General features: G+C 32.9%; 1 protein-coding gene across 1 annotated transcript in view; it reads right to left on the minus strand.

Annotated features, from left to right (window-relative positions):
- The window catches only part of GALNT13 (polypeptide N-acetylgalactosaminyltransferase 13), an 870,176-nt gene that overhangs the window by 370,462 nt on the left and 472,150 nt on the right, over nucleotides 1-27,564 (minus strand). The window contains exons 4-6 of the mRNA XM_074215960.1: nucleotides 17,118-17,284; nucleotides 16,174-16,381; nucleotides 11,944-12,114 (exon numbers count right to left, since the gene is read on the minus strand). Coding sequence (XP_074072061.1) covers nucleotides 11,944-12,114; nucleotides 16,174-16,381; nucleotides 17,118-17,284 — 546 coding nt within the window. The remainder of the gene's footprint in view (nucleotides 1-11,943; nucleotides 12,115-16,173; nucleotides 16,382-17,117; nucleotides 17,285-27,564) is intronic.

Genomic DNA, 27,564 nt, shown 5'->3' on the forward strand with positions numbered 1-27,564 from the left:
GAAACTCAAATTAATGTGTTACAACTCCCAATCAAATGTTCTTCCTTCAAATTAGCTAGTATGCTTTGGTCACATATGTTGCTTTTTAGAAACTATTTTTTTGCTGATAATGAATAATATTTTATCATAAAGATTTTCCCTTTTGCCACCTCAGAATTATCCCAGGCCAATTCTAGAGCCATGATTGTAGTCCAATGATACTTAACAAATGTCCAACAGAAATAAAAGTTAGTCTCTGCAAATAACAAATATCCTCATATTTGCTCACTCTAGAGTAAACATTTCTTGTTCTATTATTATGACCACTGCATTATACTTTACAAAATTAAAGTTGTCAGCTTTTCATTATTCACATGAATATCTAAAGTAAATAATGAATTCATTTCAATAACTATCTTTAAAGAACCTACTATAGGAGACTTCTGGCCAAGATGGCAGAGAGAAGACAGGCACTAAACTAAGGTCTCCTGGTTTCCCCTCAGAAATAATATGAAAGAAACCTCTTAAAAGAAATCCTATCTACAAAACCCTGAAAGATAAGCTAGGAGAAGAACATCTACCAAAAGGTCTGTCTCCTGGAATTGTGGGTTAACTGGGGGCAGAGAGCAGAGAGCCAGTCAGGGTGGAGTGAAACCTGGTTTAATTTCACATCATCCACAGAGGCTTTGGCTGTGGGAGCAAGGGTCTGTGGAGCTCCAGCACAGAGAGTTGCAGAGAGCTGTAGGACGTCAATCCACTCTGCTAAGGCCCTGAGCTCTATACTTTCAGAAGAGACTGCTTCCCAGGAAAAAAATATAGTAACAGCCTGTCCACCACACCCAGATTCAGGTGTGGGTAGCAGAGCTCCCTCAGCTGAAAGGGAGATTAACATTCTTGCCCCAGGCCATACCCCACATTGTTCAAGGATAATTCAGACCCTTCTGTCACCATTCACATCATCCAGGCCTAGGAGAGAACCTCAAATCAAGTCCACAGACACTAGAGAGAAAGCAACCAACACCCCCTAGTGGCTAGCCCACTTGGAGATACTAAGCCAAGTGAACAAAGCCTCTAGAAATTTCAAAACCAAACCTCTGTGAGCCAGCCTCTCCAACCCCCCCAACACAAGATTCTAGGACAATGAAGAAAGTCCATTGGAAAGAGGTGGGGTTATACAGAAAACTACCTAGATATGAACGACCCTGAATCAGAGAGATTTAGAACTTCTGAGGAAAATATCAATTGATCTCCAGTCCAGAAACACATCCTAGAAGAAATCAGAAAGAATTTTTAAAAAATTAATTGAAAAAATTGGAAAACAGAACTCAAGAGAACATTAACATCTTGTAAGAGAAAGTTAATAACTCACAAAAAGAAAACAAATCCTAGGAAAATACAATTGGACCAATAAAAAAAGAAAATAATTCTCTCAAAACTATACTTGGACAAATGAAAAACCTGTTCAAATATAGAATTGACCAATTGGAAAAGGAGTTGCAAAAGGTAAATGAAGAAAATTATTTTCTAAAAAATATAATGGAATCTGTGGGAACTAATGACTTCATGAGAAAACAAGAATCTATTAAACAAAACCAAAATTTAAAAAATGAAGAAATTGTAAAATACTTCATCAGAAAAACCACTGTTCTTTAGAATAGAATGAGGAGAGACAACCTGAGAAGGATTGGGCTTCCTGAAAACATTGAAGAGAAAGCGAGCCTGGACTTAACAATATAGGATTTAGTAACAAAAAGTACCTGGATAATATGGAACCAAAGGGCAAAATAGTTATAGAAGGAATACATAGATCCCCTCTGGAAAGGGATCCAAAAATGAAAACATCCAGGAATACTGTGGCCAAATTCCAAAACTATAAGATTAAAGAGAAAATCCTGCAAGAAGCCACAAAGAATCAAGTAAGGCACAGTTAGGATTATACAGGACCTGGCTGCATCAACATTAAGGGACTGATGACCTGGAATGCAATATTCTGAAGAGCAAGGGAACTTGGAATGTAGTCAAGAATCCACTATCCCACAGAACTGAGCCTTCTCTTCTGGAGAAAAGGTGGGAAATTTAAGGAAATTGAAGTCCTATTTAAGGAAATAGGAAATTTCCATCTCTTCCTGATGAAAAGACCAAAGCTAAATAGAAAATTTGGACTTCATTAGAAGACTCAAGAGACACAGGAAAAGGTAAAAAAAAGGGTAGAGGAAAAAAAAAACTGCTATCCAGGAAGATGAAACTGGCTATATAGCCACCTGGGAGAAAGATTGTCATAATTCTTGGGAATAGTGGCTCTATTAGAGAGAATATACTTAGCCAGAAGTGATGGACATTCAAGACTTATCCATGAGTGATAGGATGATTTAAAAACTATATTTCCTTAAAAAAGTGGGAACCGTAAAGAGATAGGAGGATGGAGGAGACTGAATGGGGTGAATTGCATTACACAAAGGGGTACAAAGGACCTATTATAAAAGAGGGGAAGAAAGGAGGATGTGAGAAACACCTGAATCTTCCTCTCATCAGATTAGGCTTAAGTTAACATACACACACTCAGTTAAATTGAGAAACTTTTCTTACCTTTCAAGTATTAAAAGGGGAAAGGGGGAGGGGGAAAGAAAAGAAGAACTCACAGAAGGAAGAAAGGGCAAAGGAAAGGGGAAGGAAAGGGGAGAGGATTTAGATAGAAAGGGGCAAATATACTGAAGGTGGTGGTATTCAGAAACAAAATATTGGGGAATATGGATAAAGTGAGAAGGGGAAAAGATACACAGAGGGAAGATAGCATGGAATGCAATAAAGAGTTAGTAATTATAACTCTGAATACAAATCAGATGAACTCTCCCATAAAACATAAGAAAATAGGAGACTGTGTTAAAAATCAGAATATTAAAATATGCTGTTTACAAGAAACTCATTTGAAGCAGATAGATACATACAGAGTAAAGATAAAGGTTGGAGCAAAATATAGTTTGCTTCAGTTGGAAGGAAAAAAGCAGAGGTAAAAATCCTTATCTGGGAAAAAACAGATGCAAAAATAGATCTCATTAAAAGAGATAAGGAAGGATACTATATCCTCATAAAAGATACCATAGATAATGAAGAAATTTCAATACTAAATATGTATACACGAAGTTTTTAGAGGAAAAGTTGAATGAGTTATAGGATGACACAAACAGCAAAACTCTACTGGTAGGAGACCTCAACCTCCCACTCTCAGATTTAGATAAATCTAACCATAAAATAAAAAAAGAAGGAAGTTAAGGAGGTAAATAGAATGTTAGACAACCTAGACATGATAGACCTTTGGAGAAAGTTGAATGAGGATAGAAAAGAACATACTTTTTTTCCTGTAGTACAAGGCACTTACACAAAAATTGAATATATTCTAGGCCATAAAAACCTAATAATCAAATGCAGTAAGGCAGAAATAGGGAATACATCCTTCTCAGATCGTAATGAAAAAAAGTTACATGCTATAATGGCTCTTTCTGGAGAGCTATTTGGAACTACTCCCAAAGGGCAACAAAAATGTGCAAACCCTTTGATCCAGTAATACCACTACTGGGTCTACATGCTGAAGATATGATGAAAAAGGGTAAAAACATCACTTGTACAAAAATATTCATAGCAGCCCTGTTTGTACACCATAACAGCAACATGGGGATGATGATCAACCTTGATAGACTCACTCATTCCATCACTGCAACAATCAGGGACAAATTGGGGCTCTCTGCAATGGAGACTACCATCTGTATCCAGAGAAACATCTGTGGAGTTTGAACAAAGACCAAGGACTTTTAGCTTAAATTTAGGGGTAAAAATGATATCTCATTGTCTGATCTTGCTATCTCTTATACTTTATGTTTCTTTTTTAAGGGTATGATTTCTCTCTCATCACACTCAGTTTGGATCAGTGTATACTATGGAAACAATGTAAAGACTGACAAATTGCCTTCTAGTGGGGGGAGGCAAGGAAGATTGGGGGAAAAATTTTAAAATTCAAAATAAATAAGATAATAAATCATAACTTATTAAAGAAATGCAAATTAAAGAAGCTCTGAAGTACTACTTCACACCTCTCAGACTGGCCAATATGACCTGAAAAGTCAATGATCTATGTTGGAGTGGATGTGGGAAATCTGGAAAACTAATGATTGTTGATTGATCTGTGAATGCATCCAAACTTTTTGAAGAACAATGTGGAATTACTCCCAAAGGGCAATAAAATATACATGCCCTTTGATCCAGCCATACCACTACTAGGTCTGTACCCTAAAGAGATCATGAAAAAGGGTAAAAATATCACTTGCACAGAGATATTCATAGGAGCTCTATTTGCAGTAGCAAAGAATTGGAAATTAAGTGAAATGAGGAATGGCTGAACAAATTGTGGTATATGTATGTTATGGAACACTATTGTTCTATTAGAAACCAGGAGGTATGGGAATGGAAGGATTTGCATCAACTGATGCTGAGTGAGATGAGCAGAAGCAGAAGAACATTGCACGCCCTAACAGCAACATTGGGGTCAACCTTAAAGGACTTCTCATCCCATCAGTGCAACAATCATGCACAATTTGGGGGCCTCTGCAATGGAGAATAGCATGTGTATTCAGAGAAAGAATTGTGGAGTTTGAACAAAGATCAAAGACTATTGACTTTAATTCGAAAAAATGTTATCTTATTGTGCAATGTTGCTATCTCTTCTGTTTTATTTTTTTTCCTTAAGGATATGATTTCTCTCTCAACATATGCAATTTAGATCAATGCACAGCATGGAAACAATGTAAAGACTAACAGGCTGCCTTTTATGGGGGAGTGGGGGAGAGGGAAGCAAGATTTGAGGGAAAATTGTAATATTCAAAAATAAATAATTACATTTATTTTAATCATCAAAAAATGAAAACATGGAATGCTAAGATAAAGGTGGGGAAAAGACCCTACTATAAAGAAACATTAAGCATTTGGTAAAAAGAAATTTGAACATACTTGAGAAAACTCATTATTCAACTACAAGTTTTAGCCATTCTATTATAGAATGTTTTGAAAGGATTAGTAACTACTTAAAATGTTGATGGGTTCCAACTTTTTATTAATAGTCTTTATAGTCTAGAGAAAAAAGCAAGAGACTAGATGAAGAGAACTAAAATCTAGTCCTATGATAACCCCTGTAATGTTTACTTCAAGCTGTCACTAAATCTCTCTTGGTTCTCTTCTTCTTCTTGATACAACCTCTTCCAATTGGTTTAATTCAATCTACTTTTTCTTACTGTCTTCTGATTTTCTCAACTTTCATCTACTGGAAGTTATGCAAACTTAATTTAAAGGGATGCACATGGTGAAATGCAAAGAGTGGCAGATCTGGGCACAACAGATCTTCCTTGAATCCTGAGTTTTCTACTTTTATGTCCTTTGCCACATCTCTCTCTCTCTCTCTCTCCCTCTCTCTCTCTCTCTCTCTCTCAGGCATTTTCTCATCTGAATGAAGATAGGATCAAACTAGACAATCTCTAAATTTCCTTCTGGACTGAATTCTATGATCTTTTTTCAAATTACTCCAATTTTTTTTTAATTTGGCATCACAATTTTCCTAGCTACCCAAGGTCAAAATTTTGGAGCTATGACTGTTACTCCACCTCCCATAACCTTCCATCACATGAAATATTCAATAAGTTACCAAAGTATGAAATTGAAGAATTTGGATCTCTTTATACTTTAGGTATCAGAGAAAGTTTCATTAGAAGTTATCAGCAGAACTGAGCCTTAAGTAGAGGAGGAATTTAAACACTTAGGGAGTTTGAAAAAAAAAGAATGATAATTAGAAATATATGGAATAGATTTCACAAAAATAGAGATGAGAAACATGTAGGTATGATCTTATAATAGAGAATAATCTGGTTTGACAATCTTAAAAATACAAATTATTTAAGAGCAATGCTTACATTTCCTGCCTAAATAAATATTAGATGTTATTTTTGTTGCTGTTGTCATCATTGTCATTGTTGCTAATGGATGATAATGTTAAGATTGTCTAGATTCAGACTATAAAGAGCATTGGATTTTCAATACAAAGACTATATTTTATTTAGAGGTAATTGAAACATGCTGAAGGCTTGGGAGAGGGTTAGTAACATTGTCATGCTTATAAATTAATATACTAATTTGGATGATGTGAAGAATTTATTGACTAGAAGAGAGATTGGAATTAGGAAATCATTTCATAGGCAAAAGAAATAACAACTTGAACTAACATAGGGATAGGATGAATGGAAGGGAAAAGAAGATTATGAAAGATATTGTAAAGGTAGAATCAATAGTATTTTCCAAATGATTATATATGAGAGAAAAAAAATTTAAAAATGGCTCTTTATGACTAAATTATGATGTGTACTAACAACAGAAATGAAGGTAAAGGGGCAGGTTTAAAAAAGAAAGATGGAAAGTTCAGTTTTGGGCTTATTGAGTTGAAGAACTCAGAAAAACATCAAGATGAAGGTATTAAGAATAAAATTGAAAGTATAGCTTTCAGTGGAAGAGTCAGCTTTTTACTGTTTTGAAATGCATCTATAGAAATGAGAGAAGAGATTGAAGTCTTCCTTGAAAGAATGAAGTACATCAAAAAGGAAACAAACTACTTGAAACTGAAGATGTAGACAAAAGTTCTCATTTGTGTCAGGAATTTTGCTAGTGTGACAGAATGACAGGGATAGAAAGGAAACAGGGCTATTAAACTTTTGGACCTAAAAAATCTAATTATATTGGGATACAAGAAGATCACAGATGATTTAGGATCACAGGTTCTGGTGAATGGGGCAAGGATAATGAGTGACAAGGAAAAGACTCTTCTAGCTATGAATTTTTTGATCAGTCTTAGAATGTGAAATGAATTGCAAATTGAAAGATCTGAGCTAAAATTTCAGCTTTTCTACTTCTTATCTATATATTATTTCATTTTCATTTTTCTCCTGCCCAACTTAGAGCTTTGTAGACAGTAGCTAGTTCATAAAGGTTCCTTCTGGGTCTTTGCCATCTTTGCTTACTCTATTCTCTAGGGGCTCATATGAACTCAGTGGAATATTTTGCAAGATTCTATACAATCATTTATTTAAATAGCTAGTCCTCAAAAAATTCAAGAGTTGATTATAGTTTGAAAAGTTTTATATAGAAATGTGCAACTGGAAATGCTACTGAAAAGGGCAGGCAGGAAAATGATTTGAATGCTCACAATAGTCTTTAGGTCTTTTGATACATCAAGCCGGTCAAGATGAAGTAAATTTCTACCAAGAAGGAATTAAATTGCTTAAGGATGCCTGCTAACTCAGGCACTGAGCAAGAATGAGTCCTTGCAGGGACTATGGGACACAAATAGTTTGCAAAGCTATTTAAAGTATAAGGAGGAAAATGAAGTAAGGAATTCTACTTAGTAAAGTCAATTTTTTTTGTTTCTGAAGAATTTACGCTATCAAGGGTTGGAAGCAATATTCCTGATCTATTTTTAAAGATATAAATTCTTCATGAATGGTACTTTTCCACCTCAATCATCTTTAAAAATCATTACTGTCTGATTCAGTGTTCTCTAGCTACCCTGGGGTTTCACCTAGTCTCAATCACTGAATGGGCTTTGCCTCTATCAAACTGAGAGTTGGGAAACACTTTAACTTAAAAAGACCCAGGTCTCACACAATCAGGGAATCATCTCCAGACTTCTTGATCTATATCTTGCCACTAGTCCTACTTGACTCTGGAAGAGAACTTGGAACTTTGCATAGCCCCCTCGGACAGAAATCTAGTTCACTTGAAAGTAAAAGCATTACCATCCTAATGACTTGACTGTGGGAACAAAGAACAGACGGAAGCAACTGTAGATCCTTAAGAACATCATAGAGTTATTGGTGTCTATGAGGTAAGGGAATAGGAGAATGCTTTTCTAGCCACACTCTTCAGGAACTTTTAAATATTCTGATATACCATGACCTCAGCATTTTTCACTGGAGTCTCTGATAGATCTTCTCTGCATGTTCTATGTCTTATCAACTGCTAATGTTGAATTGTACTGTCTGGAACTGAAAAAATACACTTAATATGTCCTGAACAAGGCAGAGTACATTGGTTCTATCACCTGCCCAGTTGTCCCAGCAACCAGAAGACACATGATATCATATCATACTTTTGATTCATATTCAACAAGCATGCCACTGAAATGCCCCCGAGTTTATTTATAAATGTATATGTATTTCCATATGCATAAGTATATATAATTTTAGGGAAAAAAAACCTGTTGCCTATTTATTGTCATTGCTGAGTTTTTTCCTTGTAGTGTTCCAAACTTTTTCACTATCCTCCCATTATCCCCCCCATACTTTGTGGTTTTCATAGTAAGAATATTGCAGTGGTGTGACATTTTCTTCTCTAAGTCATTTCATAGATGAGGAATTGATGCAGAGGGTTAAGGGAACATATATCAAGTATGTGTTGACTGTCCCATTTGAACTCATATCTATTTGATTCCAGTCCTGACACTACCTACTGTACCACCTTGTTGTCTATTTATGACTCTCTAAATTGAAAAATATGAAAAACTTTGCCCCAATTTTTGCCTCTAAAAAGACTAACAGAAAATAGTTCAGTTTTGCTCCCAAGATAATAACATTTCATTAATACAAATACTAACACAAAAATTTGGATTCTTTGCCCTATATTTCAAAAATGTCATAATGAAAGAGAGAATTTTTTTCAAAAAATTAAGATTCATTAGATTGTAAGCTCTTCATTACAGTGACGTTTCTTTCTTTCTTTTTTCTTTTCTTTATTTGTTTTGTTTCCCAAGCATTTAGCACAGTACCTGACAAAATAGTAGACAATTATTAAATATTGATTGATGGAGGAAACTTAAGATTTTTTTACTTTGAACCTCTGTGGAAACTGAAGCTTAGGTATGTGAAAATATTTTTTCCAAGAAGATAACTTTTTTTAACAAAGACAGCATCCCAATCTTTTTACTTTTTGTCCTAAGAACTTGATGCTCCATATTTTCGAAGCTGACTAATAAATAGCAAAATGAAAGAATGAAAAGAAGGACAATTTTTATTATTTGCATTTAAAGATATGATTTTGTCAAAAGTTCAATTATTTTTCAATTAATACTGATTTGTTATTGTATTTCTAAATGATGACTAATCATCCAATTATGTTATCCATAAAGTTTTGCCATAATTGATATTTTAAATGACACCTTTAAGACACTGAAAATTCTACACATTTTTAAACATTTTACTCTTTAGAATTTCATTAATTAAGGAGAAAAAAAGCATGTGTTCCAAACATGAAGTCATTTATCTATATCTTTGTAGACAGATGAAGGAAAAGATCATAACTCTATTTTTTGAGTAAAAAAATACTCATATAGTATTCACATTACCACTACCCTTATGAAAATTATCTTCAGTCACTTATAGTCCAGAAAATGAATTAATTAACCTTTTGTCATAAAATCCAAAAACTTCTACAAAGATGGAGGTTTTCTTTGCTTCAATTCCCTCAGAGATTTAGGAATGAAGTGAAAAATGAAATAACATGTAATTCCTGATGTAAATACATCCAAAACATTATGTTTTTACTTTCTCTCCATGTGACAATAAAAACCATAAATTGTAGTGAAAATATAACAAATTCTGCATTTCAATTTTTATCACCACTAATAAAAGATGAGAAATAATATGTAATTTTTCTTCTTGAGGTCTGCAATTTGTGAGTTTCAGAGAGTTAGCTCTCTATTTTTCATCTAGACTATTTCTCACAGAAGGAAATACAATAGAAAATAGCACATCTGAGTGCAATGTATTTATTATAGGAAGAATGGACACATAAAATGAATGGTTTGAAAATTTGTTCACACACAAAACTGAATATAACATTGGATTACCTGCGAATTCATTGCTTAGAGCTGAAAGGTTCTTAAAGCTCACCTTAAAGAACACAGGGAGGGAAAATGAGATAGGGAAGTGAATTGACTTGACCAAGCTAATACTTTGTGATATGAGTGAAGGTGTTCTAAAATGAACCTAATGCCCTTTGTTCTGCTCTGTAACATAAAGTTAAGAGATTAATGTTCATCACACAGTAATTGTCTGAAAAAGTGATATAATAAAATTCATTATGATTGGGAATGCACACATTGATATAACCCAAAGTACTAATCAATTTTTCAGATGCTTGGTTCCAAATATTATTCCATAGCTCCTTGTTACAAGAGAAAATATGAAGGATGAATGCAAAGAAATTTAAGCCTACTAGAAATATTCTAAATAAAATATTTACAGAATAATTTTAATTATATTGCTTCTATGTTCTGCAGCCTTGTTTTTACTAATGAGATTTTAGCTCCTTACGATGCTAACAACCTTTCACTGGTAACTGTCACACAAACAAATCATATTGTTTCTAAGATAGACAACATAGGAAGAAATGTATGTGTATTCCTCCATTAATCAGTTGCCAGTGCTTATCTATATCTAATAATGACATATAATTAGGCATATCTTGAGAGTAAGTAGTTATCTTTCTGGTACTAAAATATATACTATAGTTTCAAGAGATAATAGGATATTCTAGATCCCTCCAGATTTATTTGATTGGACTGTGTTACTTTATTTACTGAATCACAGGGATTCAAAAAGGAAATTCTAAAGTGACTTCATGAAAAGATGGGCAGTTACTTCTTAGTAAGTTGTGAATAAAAAATGGGAAGTATAAAACATGAAATCACCTGTAGCATTAAATTAAAAATGAGATATGTTTTGGGCTATGATCAATGTTGGAATATGCTTTGCTGGGTTATATGAGTTTGTTGTAAGGATTTCTTTTATTTTAAAGATTCAAATTGGACAAAGCAGTGGAATAGAGAAAATCATTTTTTAAAAAATAAGTCTGATAAATGATGTACACTCATATAGCTTGAGTTCTCATATCTTTCAATAATGTAATTTTAGATCTTGCACAGAATTATACATATATGTATTCAAGTGAAAGAAAACATCCAGGAGACTATAGAATATGGATATATATATATATATATATATATATATGTATTTATACATACATATATACAAAATGTGTTTATGCAAATGTATATGAGCATATATACATGCAAACATGCATATATACCTGCAAACATGCATAATACCACAAAATGAAAAGTGGAAAACATTTAGAATCTTTCTTATATTTCCTTCAATATTATATTTTATCAAGCATTTCTAAATTACATCTTCTTTAGCACCAACATTCAGGACATCTACCTCTAAAGGAGATTGCATGAAAGAATTTATAGAGTGATTTCAGTTATTGCTATTTTTAAATGTTTTCTTGGTTGGAAAAACTTTTTAGAAATGAGATACATTAAATCCTAAGTTTTCCAAGGTTCCTGTACCTTCCACCAGGACTTTTGTTTTGCTCATTTATCACCAACTTTGTGTGTGTGTGTGTGTGTGTGTGTGTGTGTGTGTGTGTGTGTGTCTGTGTGTTTGTGTGTGAGAGAGTGTGTGTGTGTGTGTGTATGTGGTTTGAATATGTGTGTGTGGTATTGATATATATTTGATGTAATCTTCAAGTGGGAATAATCATGTCTACTTTGCTTGTGGGAAGGCCCATAATTAAAGCTTTATTTTTAACAAAGTAATTTTTTAAAAAAAAGCATGCTAGATATTTCTAAGAACTGAAGTGATATTCAGGAAGATTTAATGTAGTCAGCCAGTTTGTATCAAATATCTACTGCATGTTCAGTCTGTGCTATATGAAAGAAGTAACTATAAAAATAAAGAACAAAGGGTTTAGAGACAATCTAAGTCGGGTATAAAAAGTTATTAGTTTCTTTTTTTTAAAGAGCAAAATTTTCTTGTAATAATTTAATGACAATCGACTGGCATACTTTTTTCCTGTGATAAATTATCTACATACCTGACGGGCAAAGTTCTGTCTCCTTTTCTTCTGTCCATCTCTCTTTGGGGAACAGGATACCAGCGAAAATTAAGTTTCCAGTTAAAACCTCCATATGTCATGTCTGAACCAGCTGTATATTCAAAGTTATCATCGCTAATCAAATCAATGATGGGACACACAACAGTTTTTCTGTAAATAAATTTTTGAAAAATTAAATTAAATGTTTAAATTTTATATTGACTATTTTTAAAGATAGTATTTTCCATACTTGATATATTAGAAATTATTTTTTGTGAGTTTACAGCTTTTATCTTTACTTTGGATTCCATATTCTCCTCCCTTTTCTGCAATTTTGTGTAGGCATAGCTCTATGTTTTTGAATGTACTGATTTGAATTTTCTTCCTATGTACTAATTTAGAAGATGTAATAGAGTCTATTTTTCATGAAATAACCATTCAAGGAACTATTGGTTGTTTAGAGTTTATACACAATTGCCCTGCTTACGTAATTTTCATCAGCAAACTTTAGCTATGATTAGGAAAGAGGCAGATTACTGGGAAGTGCTGTCTGATATTTGGAAGCATCCTAAGAATAATATGACTGAAAATGGGTTATCAAAGAGAGTGTTTCTGGGCATAGATTCATGTAAGTAAAAGTCTTAGAACATAATGTGATTTGGGGGAATGCATGGATTTGGACTGTTATTATAGTTAGAATCATCCTAAGGCAAGATAAATACAGTGATTAAATTGGCTTAGTAACTATAGTGTTTGATCCCACTAGTATAATGTTCTTTGAAGGAGACAGGAAGAAAGCATTTTGGGGTTCTGAACAGCAAAAATAGCATCTTCCACTTGGGGAAAATGGGATGTTTTTCTTGGTCTTTCTCATATCTCTTCAAATTTTGTATGAGTGTTCCTTATCCTTTTATTCACAGTTTTTTCAAAAAGAGCTAGCTACCTAGGCCTCCAACAGCAAACGTCACTGAGAACTGACTACTAATGAAACAAAGTACTGATTTTCATATATATATATATATATATATATATGTATGGCAGAGTCAAGCCACTGATATGGCTCAAAAATGTCTACTAAATAAGGTATCTGCTGATAAATTCTTTGAGTTTATAGCAACACAAGAGTTAAATAATCAGTATATTGGATGCAAAGAGTTGATTAAAATGTAAGGGGTCTTTTGAATTGAATGTGAAACAGTTCTTGATTTGGAAGAATTATGAAAGTTGAATACTAACACTTATTATGAATCCCTTGCATTGATTTATATTTAATTTAGATTGATTTCTCTTTTAATAAAGATAAATTATTAATAAATATTTTTAGTATATATAAGATCTTTTTCTGGATTTGCGCATATGCATATACGCATGTATGAACACACTTGAGAATATATGCAAGTTTGCTTGTGAATATATATGGGTATGTAAATATTGATAGGGAATATCAGGGCAAGCATTCAGATTTCTACCTCTAATCTCTTCTATTGGGCAAATGATAAACCCAATGAGTCTGAAAAATGAAGGATGTTCCACTAGATATCCTTGAATTCCCTTTCTGTTCTAGGTTTATGATTCTATCTCCCATACAAAAACACTCATATCAAGATATACATGTGTGTACACATGTATGTATATACACACATATATATGTTTGAGCATAAGTACAGTTTTTATTAGACTATGGAAGTCTGTCTATGGAAAATCCCTCCACAGGTGAAGATTGTCAATGTTTCTCTAGGTCATATTCTTGGAGAGTGACTTGTAGCAGTAAGAAATTAAATTCCTTGCCAATGTTCAGTTTGCTCTCATCTATCAGAACCTGGGTCTGAATTTAGGTATTTCTTATTCAAATGTGTCTATCCCTCTATCACTAGAAGCATGTGAGTATAATGTAGACTTCTAAGCTAGTTAAAGTCTTATAAATGTAAATTTTTAGAAGACTTGTGACAAATAATTAATATTGTATGTTATATATTTAACAAAATTGCAAGCACTTTAGATATAGGGAAATAAGTCATCAGATGATAGATATTTCTATTTTCTGTCCTATATTCGAAATATTTCTAACTGATATGACTTGCCAAAATCTGGACTCCACAAATATTGGCTGAGTCATCCCTCTTTGCTCAAGGCATTAGTATAAGATTTTTGTCCCACCAAAGAGAACCTCATTGTTAAATCCCTGTGAAACCTGAACAGTATACCAGTAAAATGCCAGGACACTGAATTATTTTCATGTGAATTGTCTTAGAAAGATTCTGAAGATGACCTAGCAGTACAAGGTAACAGAGACTGAGTCCTTTGTGCAAGCTAAACCCCGAAGAAAAATTCTATTGCAGAGAACTCAACTCAGATGGGTTTGCAGTTTTTTTTTTCTGAATGATAAATATATGTTTGCCTAAAAGACTATTTTTCAAAAAACTTACAAAGGACAACTACTCACAAAGAAGTAAGAAGTGATACAAGAAACATTAAAGATCTCTCTGAAGAATTTTGAAATTAATTGCATGACATGGAAGACAATGATAAAGTCCGGTCAGCAAGACGTGCCAGCATAAAAGAAGATGCCTTGCTTTAAGAGTGAAGTAGAATAACAGAAGCTTAAAAATGTGAGATGTGCATTATTTAGAAAGACTGCTACTCCAATTCATGTGGAGTATTTGTGTCTGGCCTGTGGTAGAGCCTTCCAAGCTCTCCATAAACACAGTCGGATATATTGTATCTTGCCTGCAAAATAGGGGTGGCATTTTGTTCCTCTTCAAGCATGAAAGACAACAAATCAACCAATCACCAGTTCAAGAATGTACTAACAATAGATGGACATATTCATTTTTTTAATTTAAAAAGTTTTTGAATTCCATAAATTTTAAAATAATAAGAAATGATTTAATGACATAGATGCCAAAGAGAGCACATTTATACTATTTAGCAGTTTTTTTTTATGCAAGACAACTTTGCTAAATTATGCCATATAAGATAGAAGAAAAATATTTTATTAACTGTATTCTACATTTGACTGAAAGGTTATGACTGTTTTATTCAACTGCTATGGCTCATTTTGCTGACAGTCTTCATTTTTCTTCTTGGCAAGCACAGAACCCTGTCACTTATGGCAAATGTAGTCCCAGAATAGAGAGCTCCTGTATTAGATGCTTAAATAGTCATTTAAATTCCCCAAAGATCTTTTTGCTATACATGGAATAACTACTCAAGCAAAACATTATATAACACTATTATTATTTAAAATACAAAATAAGACCAATAAGTGTAACTCTTAACAGGAAGGAAGGAGCCACATTAAAGCATCAGTACTTCTTGATATTGTATATTTGATGCTTTGATTAGATGAATATATATTACTCATAACAAATCCCACAAAAACGTTAATATTTTATGCTATTCTCTTCTAAAGAGATTCACATATCTGTGAGGACTGTTCATTGAGTGAAAGAGAACCAGCTCATTGTATTAGATAGAGAGATCAGTCTAAGAATTAAGATTTAAGTCCTGCCTTTCACATGAAATAACAATTTCACCCAGGGCAGATTATTTAATCTTTCAGGGTCCAGGCACATAATGTTATAAGATGAAGAGCAGGTACTAATCTGCATTGTGGAAGGTGTTTTGGGGAATTACATATAGGGGTGAAATCAAAAGAACAGTGCTATTGTAGTTCCCCTAATAAATAATATGTTCTTTCTGTCCTAATCTTTTGTCTCTCTCTAGCTTAGAGTCTCTATACTTTCCTTTTATCTTTCAATATGTATAAGCACACACACATACTTGGATGTTTCAATGTGTATGTCAAAAGTCTTGCATCAAAGTCTTAAAAAAATTAAAGCTTAGCTTAAACCCACACAATGATTTTTAAGACATCCTATGTAAAGAAACTGTCATTGTTTGCTGTTGTGATTTTTATTAATGCTACTGTACTTTATAGTGGCTCTTTTAATTGAGGTTTTATTGGAATAGTCTAGTGGAAATAACAAAGGACAGATAATTCCATTTTATTCTTCAACCAACAATCTACAAAGTCCTTAACAAGTTATCTCACCTTTCTGTATTTTTGTCATATATTTGCACAGATAATTTTTAAGATCTTTGTTATGTCTATACATTATTATCATTAAAAGCAGAGATTTGATTAAATGGAAGATCTGACAGGCCTTCCACCAGAATTGTTAACAGGTTCAATCATAATAAAGTAAGATATGAAATATAAATTCTTACCTATTTTCCTTTATTCTTGCCAGTAAGGGCTCCAGCCAGCCTAATGTGCATTCACAGTGTGCATCTAGAAAAGTTATGACCTGGCCCTTTGAAGCAGCTGCTCCTCGAAGACGAGCTCGGATCAGTCCTGATCTCTGTTCCATCCTAATAATTTTTACCGGTACTTCTAAGTTTTTCACATAATTCTCTAATGTCATCTTGAGAAAATCTGCAAGATGCAAGATGAATTTATAAGAAGAGGCTGAATCTTATTCAATGATGAGCAAAAATTTTAAATTGAAGCAAATTTTTAATATAGAATTAAGGTCAATTTCTGCTAGGGCATCTTGAAGAGAACAATACAAAGCACGCTGAGAATTGTATGTACAATTCTTTTGCAATTTATTATGACCATAACTTCCAGGTAGTTGATGAGGCCAAGGATAAAAAAGGGAATTACTAAGGCTGCTGACTATAATTTTATTAATCAGAAGCCAAAATGTTGCATTTTAGCAAATCTAGTTCTTATAATTAAAAATTATTTTTTGTCTCTGCAATTATGTTCTTAACATATACTTAAGAAGTACTATAGAAAGAAAAGTTCACTTGAAATTTTAAGGTAGACTGGATTGGTAAAACCTTTTATAGTCACATAGATCATTTAAAAAGGAAATATTTTTAGAAGATTATTTTCTATGCCCTTTAATCTACATATGAAGTAAAAAAAGATTCTAACTTATGTGTGAGACAACATGCAAATAATTATGTCCAAACAATATATACAGAATAGATTGATGATAACCTTATGGTTGAAGGTTTTAGAAAATGGAGTGTTTTATAGGGAAGAGGAGAGGCTTGAAGGTGACTATTGATGCAAAATTATGAGAAAAAATTCTCTAACAATACAACTGATGATTGTAACACTTTTCTATGGGAATACAAAAATACACATAAAATATTCATACCTCTTTCACTGGCATCATCTACCAAGATAATTTCAAAAAGTAGATAGTGTGGGGATCGATTGATTACACTATAAACAGTTCTAAGCAGTGTGCTCCAGGCCTCATTATGAAACACAATGACTACACTTGTGTTCGGAAGTTCATCAGGGTAGACTTTAGTTTTGCATCTGCAAATGAGAGGACAAAACACTGAGTTTAACTTGTTGAAAAATGCATTTAATATACAGCAGAATTTGTCAGATTGTGGAGTCAGTAAACAGGTTAAAATTCTGCCTCAGGAACTTGCTGATAATGGAATAGTTATATTATCTAATATCATATCTAATAAACATGGTAAAAGTAGGCATTTTTGTGGCAACTCCAAGTGGGAATGTTTCTAATATTTGTCTACTATATTGGGTTCATTCTGGTCTTAAGGCATATATTTTTTAAACAGAAATATATTTTATGGTTTACAATTTTCCAATTATATGTGGAAACTATTTTTAAAATTTTTCAAAATTTTGAGTTCTAAATTCTCTCTTACCTATTCTCCTCCTTAATGTAAAGGCAAGGAATTTGATAAAGATTATATCAATCATGAAAATCAAATTTCAATATTAGTCATATTATTTAAAGAAAAAACAGATCCCCTCAATAAGACACCAAGGAAAACAAATAATGTAAAGGTAAAGCACAATTTGCCCAACTCTCAAACTTCATTAATTTTTCTAGGGAGATAGACAGCTTTTTTATCACAATTGCTTCAAAAATGTTTTAGACCATTGTATTGCTGAAAATTATTACACTATTCACAGTTAATCATCATACAATATTCTATGACTATGTAAAATTTCCTACTGGTCTACTCACTTCAACTTGTAGCACTTTATGTAAATCAAGATTCTTTTTCTAAAAGCATCATCTCCATTTCTCAAGTCACAAAAGCATATCCCATTCATAAACATTATTTGCTCAGATATTCCCCAGTTTCTGATTCTTTGACACAGAAAAAATGAGTTGCTATACATATATTTTTTAAAATAAATTTCCTTCTGCCATTATAATTTTTTTTTTCCTTTGGGCTCCATAGCTAGTAGTTGTGTTACTGCATTAATTGGTTTGCAGTTTTAAGTTCTTTGAGGTAGTTCAAAAATGTTCCCCAGAATGGCTGAATCAGTTTACAACTCCACCAATAGTGAATTAGTATTCCAATTTTTCCACATTCTCACCTATCTTAATACTTTTCTTTCTCTAACACCTCAAGTAATCAACGTGGTAACTCAGAATTGTTTTAATTTGAATTCTTTTAAATGTAGTGATCTGGGCAATTTCCCCCCTATGATTATAAATAGGTTTGATAGGTCTAAGTTTTTTACCATTAATCAGTTGGAAAATGACTTATATAATTATAAATTTGACACAATTTTCCACATATTTGAGAAATGAGGTCTTAATAAGAGAAAATTGTTATAAAACTGTTATCAAGTTTTTCCTTTCTAATTTTAAATTTGATATCAAAAAGATCTATTTTATATCTCAATGCTCTCAGTATCTTGTTTGGTCATAAATTTGTCATTTATCCATAGATATGAAATTTGAAAATGTTATTTCATATCCTCTAATTTGCTTTTGAAATCATCCTTTATATCTAAACCATATACCCATTTTGACCTTATCTTGGAATTTAGTGTGAAAATTCAGTGCTTCTTAGCCAGGATTAGATTGCTCTGAAGATTACTGCTTTGAAGTAAAGTTTGAGATCTGAAATGACTAAGTCATTTTCCCGTATATTTCTCATTAATTCTCTTGATATTTTTGATCTTTTATTCTTGCAGATGAATTTTTTTATTATTTATTCTATTTCTATAAAACTTTATGGGACTGAATAAGAACATCAATTTAAGTATAACTGCCATTTTTATACTATTGATTTGGCCTGCCAAATTTATATTTTTTTCAGAATTTTACATTTGATTTTACTTAAATGAAGATGTGTTTTGTAACTGTGTTCCTACAGTTAGTTATTCGATCTGATAGGTAGACTTCCAGGTATTTTATATTGTCTGTAGTTATTTTAAATGGAAATTCTCTTTCTATCCCTTCTTGGTCTTTGTGATTCATATGCAGAAATGGTGTTGTTAACTTAATGGTGTGGGTTAACTTAATATCTTGAAAATTCGTTAAATTTGTTAGTTATTTCAATTATCTTTTTAGATGAATCTCCAAGATCCTTTATGTATATCATCATATCAACTGTAGATAGTGATAATTTTTTTCCTCTCTGCCAGTTTTAATAACTTTAATTTTTTTCTTATTTCTATCATGAACATTTCTTAAACAATATTTTATTTAAATATAAATCCATGTAATCAAATAAGCATTTTCATAACATAGCATGATAAATGATTGTGTATGAAACTGTAACTTAATTCTGTGTAACTTGCTATTTAAAAAATAAATATAATAAATATATCATACAAATTTTCTTTTTTTCCTTCCCATTCCCCCACCCTAGAGATGTGTAGCATTAGACAGAAACATATATATTTTTGTGAGTGTGTGGAAAATCATTTTATACATACTTCTATGTATCAGTTTTTCTCTGAATGAAGATAACATCTTCCTTCACATGTAAAATATTAAGTAATATGGCAATAATGAATATCCCTGCTTCACTTTCATCTTATTTGTAAGGTTTCTAGGTCATTCCCATTACAGATAATCCTTGCTGGTGGTTTTAAATAAATTCAAATTGCTACTTAAAGAAAATATCTTTTTGTTATTATATTACCTAGAGGTTTTTATATTAATATGTTGCATTCTGTCAAAAACCCTTTTTCCTGTGTCTATTGAGAAGATATTATGGTTTTCGCTGTTTCAATTACTGATATGGTCAATTACAATGGCAATTTTCCTAACACTGAACTAGTTCAAAATTGCTGGTATAAATTATAGTGAATGACCTTTGTGATATATTCCTATAATCTTATTACTAATATTTTATTTGAAATTGTATCAAAATATTAATTAAAGAAACTGGTCTTTAACCTTCTTTGTCTCTATTTTTGTCCTTTCAGTCCAACCTTTACTTGTTTCTACTATTCCAGAATTCATTTCAGGATGTTATGTTAAAATGTTTTGGAAGGTAATTTTAGATAGCTCTGGCAAGCCTTTACTCACCCATCTTGGACAAAGGAAATTATTTTGATATGGTGTTAAGGAAAACCTATTCTTTATCTTAATTTTCTGCTATGTGTGACACAGAACAATTCATCTAAAATGTCTGAGTCTCAACTTCTATAGCTGTAAAAGAAAAGGTAACTGCTACATAAGGTCATTATAAGGATCATTTGAATATGTATTATAACCTTTAAAGAGCTGTATAAATGTAAGATATTTTTATGATGATATTAACACATTATCAAAAATGCATGATCACAGTTCTGGGACATCATAAATAAAATAATTTAGGAAAAAATAAAATAAAATAAATTATCAGCAATTTATTGTAACTTCAAGTGACATAGAAGAAGAGTTATTAAAGATGCATATGGTAGCTAAAATCACAGTCCAGGATTTTAAAAGGAGATCCAGGAAATAAAGTAATATATTGAGATAAATGACTATTAATAACAAATGATTTGGAGAGAGTCAGAGTTCACTACTTTTTTATAAATTCTTGATTTCAAAAGTTCAATCTCTTGGAGATCTTAATTAGATTGGACTTTGTCTTTCAGACTCTGCCCCGACCAGAAGAAAGATATTATGATGTACTCAGATTTGTATGGGAATAAATTATATGAATAGATTTAATAGATTTAACATAGAAATAAATGACAAAATTAAAGTTCATTTGAATACATTGTCAGTCATTGTAATGTCAAACTCTAAGTAAATGTTAACTAATCAGAATTGAATGTTACCCCTGGGAATTCTTCTTTTTTTAAATTAATTTTTATTAAAGATATTATTTGAGTTTTACAATTTTACCCCCAATCTTACTTCCCTCCCCCCCACCCCTCCATGGAAAGAAATCTGTCAGTCTTTACTTTGTTTCCATATTGTACCTTGATCCAAATTGGGTGTGATGAGAGAGAAATCATATCCTTAGTGAAGAGACGAGAAGTATAAGAAATAACAGGATTATACAATAAGATATCTGTGTTTTTCTAAATTGAAGGGAATAGTCTTTAAACTTTGTTCAAACTCCACAGATCCTTATCTGGATACAGATGGCACTCTCCTTTGCAGACAGCCCAAAATTGCTCCCGATTCTTGCACTGATGGGATGAGCGAGTCCTTCAAGTTTAATCATCACTCCCATGTTACTGTTAGGATATACAGTATTTTTCTGGTTCTGCTCATCTCACTCAGCATCAGTTCATGCAAATCACTCCAGGCCTCCCTGAAATCCCATCCCTCCTGGTTTCTAACAGAACAATAGTTTTCCATGACATACATATACAACAGTTTGCTAAGCCATTGCCCAACTGAAGGACAATTACTTGATTTCCAATTCTTTGCCACAACAAACAGGGCTGCTATAAATATTTTTGTACAAGTAATGTTTTTACCCTTTTTCATCATCTCTTCAGGATATAGACCCAGACTGGGTCAAAGTGTATGCACATTTTTATTGCCCTTTGGGTGTAGTTCCAAATAGCTCTCCAGAAGGGTTGGATAAGTTCACAGCTCCACCAACAGTGTAATAGTGTCCCAGATTTCCCACAACCCTACCAACAATAATCACTATCCTTTCTGGTCATGTTGGCCAATTTGAGAGGTGTGAGGTGGTACCTCAGAGAAGCTTTAATTTGCATTTCTCTAATACTTAATGATTTAGACCATTTTTTCATATGGCTATGAATTTCTTTGATCTCCTCATCTGCAAATTGCCTTTGAATATCCTTTCACCATTTGTCAATTGGGGAATGGCTTTTTGTTTTAATATATGACTCAGTTCTTGGTATATTTTAGAAATGAGTCCTTTGTCAGAATCATTAGTTGTAAAGATTGTTTCCCAATGTATTACATTTGTTTTGATCTTGGTTAAAGTGGTTTTATTTGTGCAAAAGCTTTTTAATTTAATGTAATCGAAATCATCTAATTGGTTTTTTGTGATGTTCACCAACTCTTCCTTACTCATAAACTGCTCCCCCTTTACATAGATCTGACAGGTAAACTAGTCCTTGATCTTCTAATTTTCTTATAGTATTGTTTTTTATGTCTAAGTCCTGTAACCATTAGGATCTTATCTTGCTAAAGGGTGTTAGATGATGCTCTAATCTAAGTTTCTTCCATACTAACTTCCAATTATCCCAGCAGTTTTTATCAAAGAGGGGAGTTTTTATCCCAATTGCTGGACTCTTTGGGTTTATCAAACAGCAGATTACTATAATCATCTCCTGCTTTTACACCTAGTCTATTCCACTGCTCCACCACTCTATTTCTTAGCCAATATCAAACAGTTTTGAAGACTGATGCTTATAATATTATTTTAGATCGGGTAGGGATAAGCCCCCTTGTTTTGCACTTTTGTTCATAAGGCTCCTGTTAATTCTTGACTTTTTATTTCTCCATATGAATTTACTTACAACTTTTTTAACTCATTAAAGTAATTTTTGTTTGGAATTTTGATTGATAGGGTACTAAATAGGTAGTTTAGTTTTGGTAGAATTGTTATTTTTATTCTATTAGCTTTACCTATCCATGAGCAGTTGATATTTGCCCAGTTATTTAAATCTGATTTAATTTGTGTGAGAAGTGTTTTATAATTGTTTTCAAAAAGATTCTGAGTCTGTCTTGGCAAATAGACTCCCAAGTATTTTATATTGTCTGAGGTTACTTTGAATGGGATTTCTCTTTCTAGCTCTTACTGTTTTATCTTGCTAGATATATATAGAAAAGTTGAGGATTTATGAGGGTTTATTTTTATAACCTGCAACTTTGCTAAAATTCCTAATTGTTTCCAGTAGTTTTTTTTTGAATGATTTCTTGGGCTTTTCTAGGTAGACCATCACATCATCTGCAAAGAGTGAGAGTTTTGTCTCTTCCTTCCCAATTCTAATTCCTTCAATTTCTTTGTCTTCTCTAATTGCTGATGCTAACATTTCTAATATAATATTGAATAGTAGTGGTGATAATGGGCACCCTTGTTTTACCCCTGATCATATTGGAAATGTCTCTAGCCTCTCCCCATTGAATATAATACTTGTTGATGGTTGCAGGTAGATACTGCTCATTATTTTAAGGAACAGTCCATTTATTCCTACACTCTCTAGTGTTTTTAATAGGAATGGATGCTGTATTTTCTCAAAAGCTTTTTCAGCATCGATTAATATGATCATATGATTTCTGATGGGTTTGTTGTTGATATAATTTGAGTATACTAACAGTTTTCCTAATATTGCATTCTTGGAATAAATCCTACTTGATCATAATGTATTATCCTAGTGATAAATTGTTGTATTCCTTTTGCCAGGTTTTTATTTAAGATTTTTGCAGCTATATTCATTAGAGAACTAAGTCTGTAACTTTCTTTCTCTTTTAACTCTGGTTTAGGTAACAGCACCATATTGGTTTCATAGAAAGAGTTAGGCAGAATCCCATCTTTCCCTATTCTTCCAAAGAGTTTATATAGGATTGGAACCAATTGTTCCTTAAATGTTTGGTAGAATTTACTTGTGAATCCATCAGGCCCTGGAGGTTTTTATTTAGGGAGTTCAACAATTGCTTGTTGAATTTCTTTTTCTGAGTTAGGGCTGTTTAGGTATTTAATCTCTTCTTCACTTAAACTGGGCAACTTATATTTTTGTAAATATTCATCCATTTCACTTAGATTATCAAATTTATTGGCATAGAGTTGGGCAAAATAATTTTGAATTATTACTTTAATTTCCTCCTCATTGGTGGTGAGTTCACCTTTTTCATTTATGATACTACCAATTTAGTTTTCTTCTTTCTTTACTTTTAATAAAATTGACCAGAGGTTTATCAATTTTCTTGGTTTATTCATAATACCAACTTTTGTTTTTATTTATTAATTCAATAGTTTTTTTGCTTTCGATTTTATTGATTTCTCCTTTAATTTTTAGAATTTCTAATTTGGTATTTAATTGGGGATTTTTGATTTGTTATTTCTCTAATTTTTTTAGTTGCATATTTACTTTCCTCTTCCTCCAATTTATTCATGCAAGCATTTAGAGCTATAATATATCCCCTGAGAGTCGCTTTGAATGAATACCATAAATTTGGGTGTGTTGTTTCATTATTATCAGTATCTAGGATAAAATGGTTAATTCTTTCTATAATTTGTTTTTTGGTCCACTCATTTTTTAAAATGAGGTTATTCAGTTTCCAATTTGTTCTGGGTCTATATCTCCTTGACCCAATATTGCATGAGTTTTTATTGCATCATGATCTGAGAAAGATGTATTCACTTTTTCTTCCTTTCTGAAGATGATCATTAGTTTTTTATGTCCTGGTACATGGTCAATTTTTGTATAAGTTCCATGTACTGCAGAGAAAAAGATATATTCCTTTCTATCCCCATTCAATTTCCTCCATAAGTCTACCATATCTAATTTTTCTAACAATCTATTTAGCTCCTTAATGTCTTTCTTGTCTATTTTATGATTCGATTTATCTAGATCTGAGAGAGCCAGTTTGAGGTCTCCCACTAGCAGAGTTTTGCTGTCTATGTCTTCCTGTAGTTCTTTCAGCTTCTCCTCTAAGAATTTGGGTTCTGTCCCACTAGGTGCCGATATATATATATATATATATATATATATATATATATATATATATATATATATATATATTCAGCATTGAAATGACTTTATTGTCTATGGTACCTTTCAGGAGGATAAAGTTTCCTTCCTTATCTCTTTTAACACTATTTTTGCTGCTGCTTTGTCTGAGATAAGGATTGCTACTCCTGCGTTTTTTTACTTCAGCTGAAGCAAAATATATTTTGCTCCAACCTTTTACCTTTACTCTATATGTATCTTTCTGCTTCTAATGAGTTTCTTGTAAGCAGCATATTATAGGATTCTGGTTTTTATTCCACTCTACTATTTGCTTACATTTTAAGGGAGAGTTCATCCCATTCACTTTCAAAGTTATGATTACTAATTCTTTATTGCCCTCTGTGCTATCTTCCCTCTGTATTTTCCCCCTTTCCTCCCCTTATCCATATTCCCAACTATTTTGTTTCTGAATACCACCCCCTTCAGTGTGTTTACCCTCCTATATCACACCCTTCCCTTTCTTTCCCCTTTCCCTTTTTCCCCTTTTCCCTTCCCCTCCTTTTATTTCCCCTTTTCCCCCCACTCCCCATGCCTTTCTCCATCCGCCCCTCACCCTTTCCCCTTTTAATACTTGAAAAGTTAGATGTTTTATAAGTTAACTGAATATGTGTAGGTTGACTTTAAGCCAATTCTGATGAGAAGAAGATTCAGGTGTTTCTCCTCTGCTCCCTTCTTCCCCTCTATTACCATAGGTTTTTTGTACCTCTTTGTGTAGTGAGATTTACCACATTCAATCCCTTCATTCCTCCCGTCTCTTTCCTGTCCCCCTTTTTAAGGAGGTAGTGCTTTTTAGATCATTCTATCTAAGTCATAGAAAATTCTCAGTGTCTGTCCCTTGTATTGAATAGAGTCAAAATTCTTGAGAGTTATTAGAGTCTTTTTCAAGAGTGGGGTTAAAGCCAGTTACATCTCTTTAGATAGCAGTCTCATGGATAGATCATGAATGTCCTTCATTTCTGGCTAGGTATATTCTCTCTGTTAGAGTTAGAATTCTCAAGATTTATGAGAATCCTTTCCCCCCATGTTGGGATATGGCCAGTTTCAACTTATTGGATTGCATTTTTTTTTCCTTTTACTGACCCTTTTTTTACCTTTTTATGTGTGTCTTGAAGCTCCTGTTTGATGTCCAAATTTTCTGTTTATCCCTGGTCTTTTCATCAGGAATGTTTGGAATTCTTCCATTTTGTTAAATGTCCATTTTTTTCCCTGCAAGAGAATGCTCAGCTTTGTGGGAAAGTAGTTTCTTGGCTGCATTCCAAGCTTCCTTGATCTTTGAAATATCTCATTCCAGGCCCTTCAATCCCTTAATGTTGATGCAGCAAGCATCAGCATGATCCTTACTGTGGCTCTTTGACATTTAAATTGTTTCTTTCTGGCTGGTTGCAGGATTTTCTCTTTTATTTGATAGTTCTGGAATTTGCCCCCAACATTCCTTGGTGTTTTCATTTTAGGATCTTTTTCTTGTGGGGATTGATGTGCTCTTTCAATAACTACTTTACCCTCCGATTCCATGATATCAGGGGAGTTTTCCATCATTAGATCCTGTACTATTAAGTCCAGGATTTTTTTTCTCTTCAATGTTTTCAGGAAGTCCTAAAATTTTCAGGTTGCCCCTCCTCGATCTATTCTTTGAGGTCAGTGGTTTTGTTGATGAGGTATTTTACATTTTCTTCTATTTTTTCTATTTTTTGATTTTGTTTAACAGACTCATGCTGTCTCATGGAGTCATTAGTTTCTGTATACTCCATTATTTTTGGGGGGAGGTGTTTTCTTCATTAACCTTTTGCAACTCCTTTTCCATTTGGTCAATTCTACCTTTGAAAGAACTTTCCACTTGACCAATTGAGGTTTTGAGAGAATTATATTCTTTTTGTATTTTCCCAACTGATGATTTTAGAGATTTATTCTCCTTTTGTCTTTGTCCTATTGTATTTTCTAAGGTTTTATTTTCTTGTTGCAAGGTATTAATTGTCTCTCCCAAATTTTCCAGTTGATTTTTAAGCTCCTTCCTTATTTCTTCAAGGAAGTCTTTCGGTGCTGAAGATCAGATCGTATTCTCCTCAGAGATTCCAGGTCTTTCTGAGTTAGGGTCTTTCCCTTCCAAGAATTTTTCTATGAATCCACATTTCTGCTCACCCTTCTTCATTTTGCTAAGACCTTGCTTTTGGGAGGGGCTGGTTCACAGGGGCTTGGGATCATTAAAGGCTTTACTCACTGAGTGCAGTTTTTCTGGCTGGCCAGTAGGAGGTGTTTGTTGCTTTCTCTGTAGTGTCTGTGACCTTGATTGAGGCTTTTTCCTTTAGCTTGAAGGGAGGAGTTGGAGCTATTGAATTCTTTTGCCTTCAATCAAAGCTGGGCTTTACCCTGGCCTGAGGTTATTCCTCAGCTGGGCTGGTTCTTCTGCTCACACACCTGGGCCTGAGCCAGAAGTAGTTTGCATTTTTTTGCTTTGAGAAGAGGTCTGAGCTGTAATGGGACTCTGACATCTTGGCCAGAATTCCCTGGGAATTCTTCTAATAAGCATTTAAGTTAAAAGATTATTCTCTCCTCCCAATCCCCCTTCTATTATCTCTGCATTTCTTTTATTTTAATAGGAGTATGTTTTCTCAATTTCATATAAAGTCAATTTTTACCATTCCTTTTTACAAGATTTTCAG

Source organism: Macrotis lagotis, chromosome 1, assembly GCF_037893015.1.
Source record: "Macrotis lagotis isolate mMagLag1 chromosome 1, bilby.v1.9.chrom.fasta, whole genome shotgun sequence".
Classification (NCBI taxonomy): domain Eukaryota; kingdom Metazoa; phylum Chordata; class Mammalia; order Peramelemorphia; family Peramelidae; genus Macrotis; species Macrotis lagotis.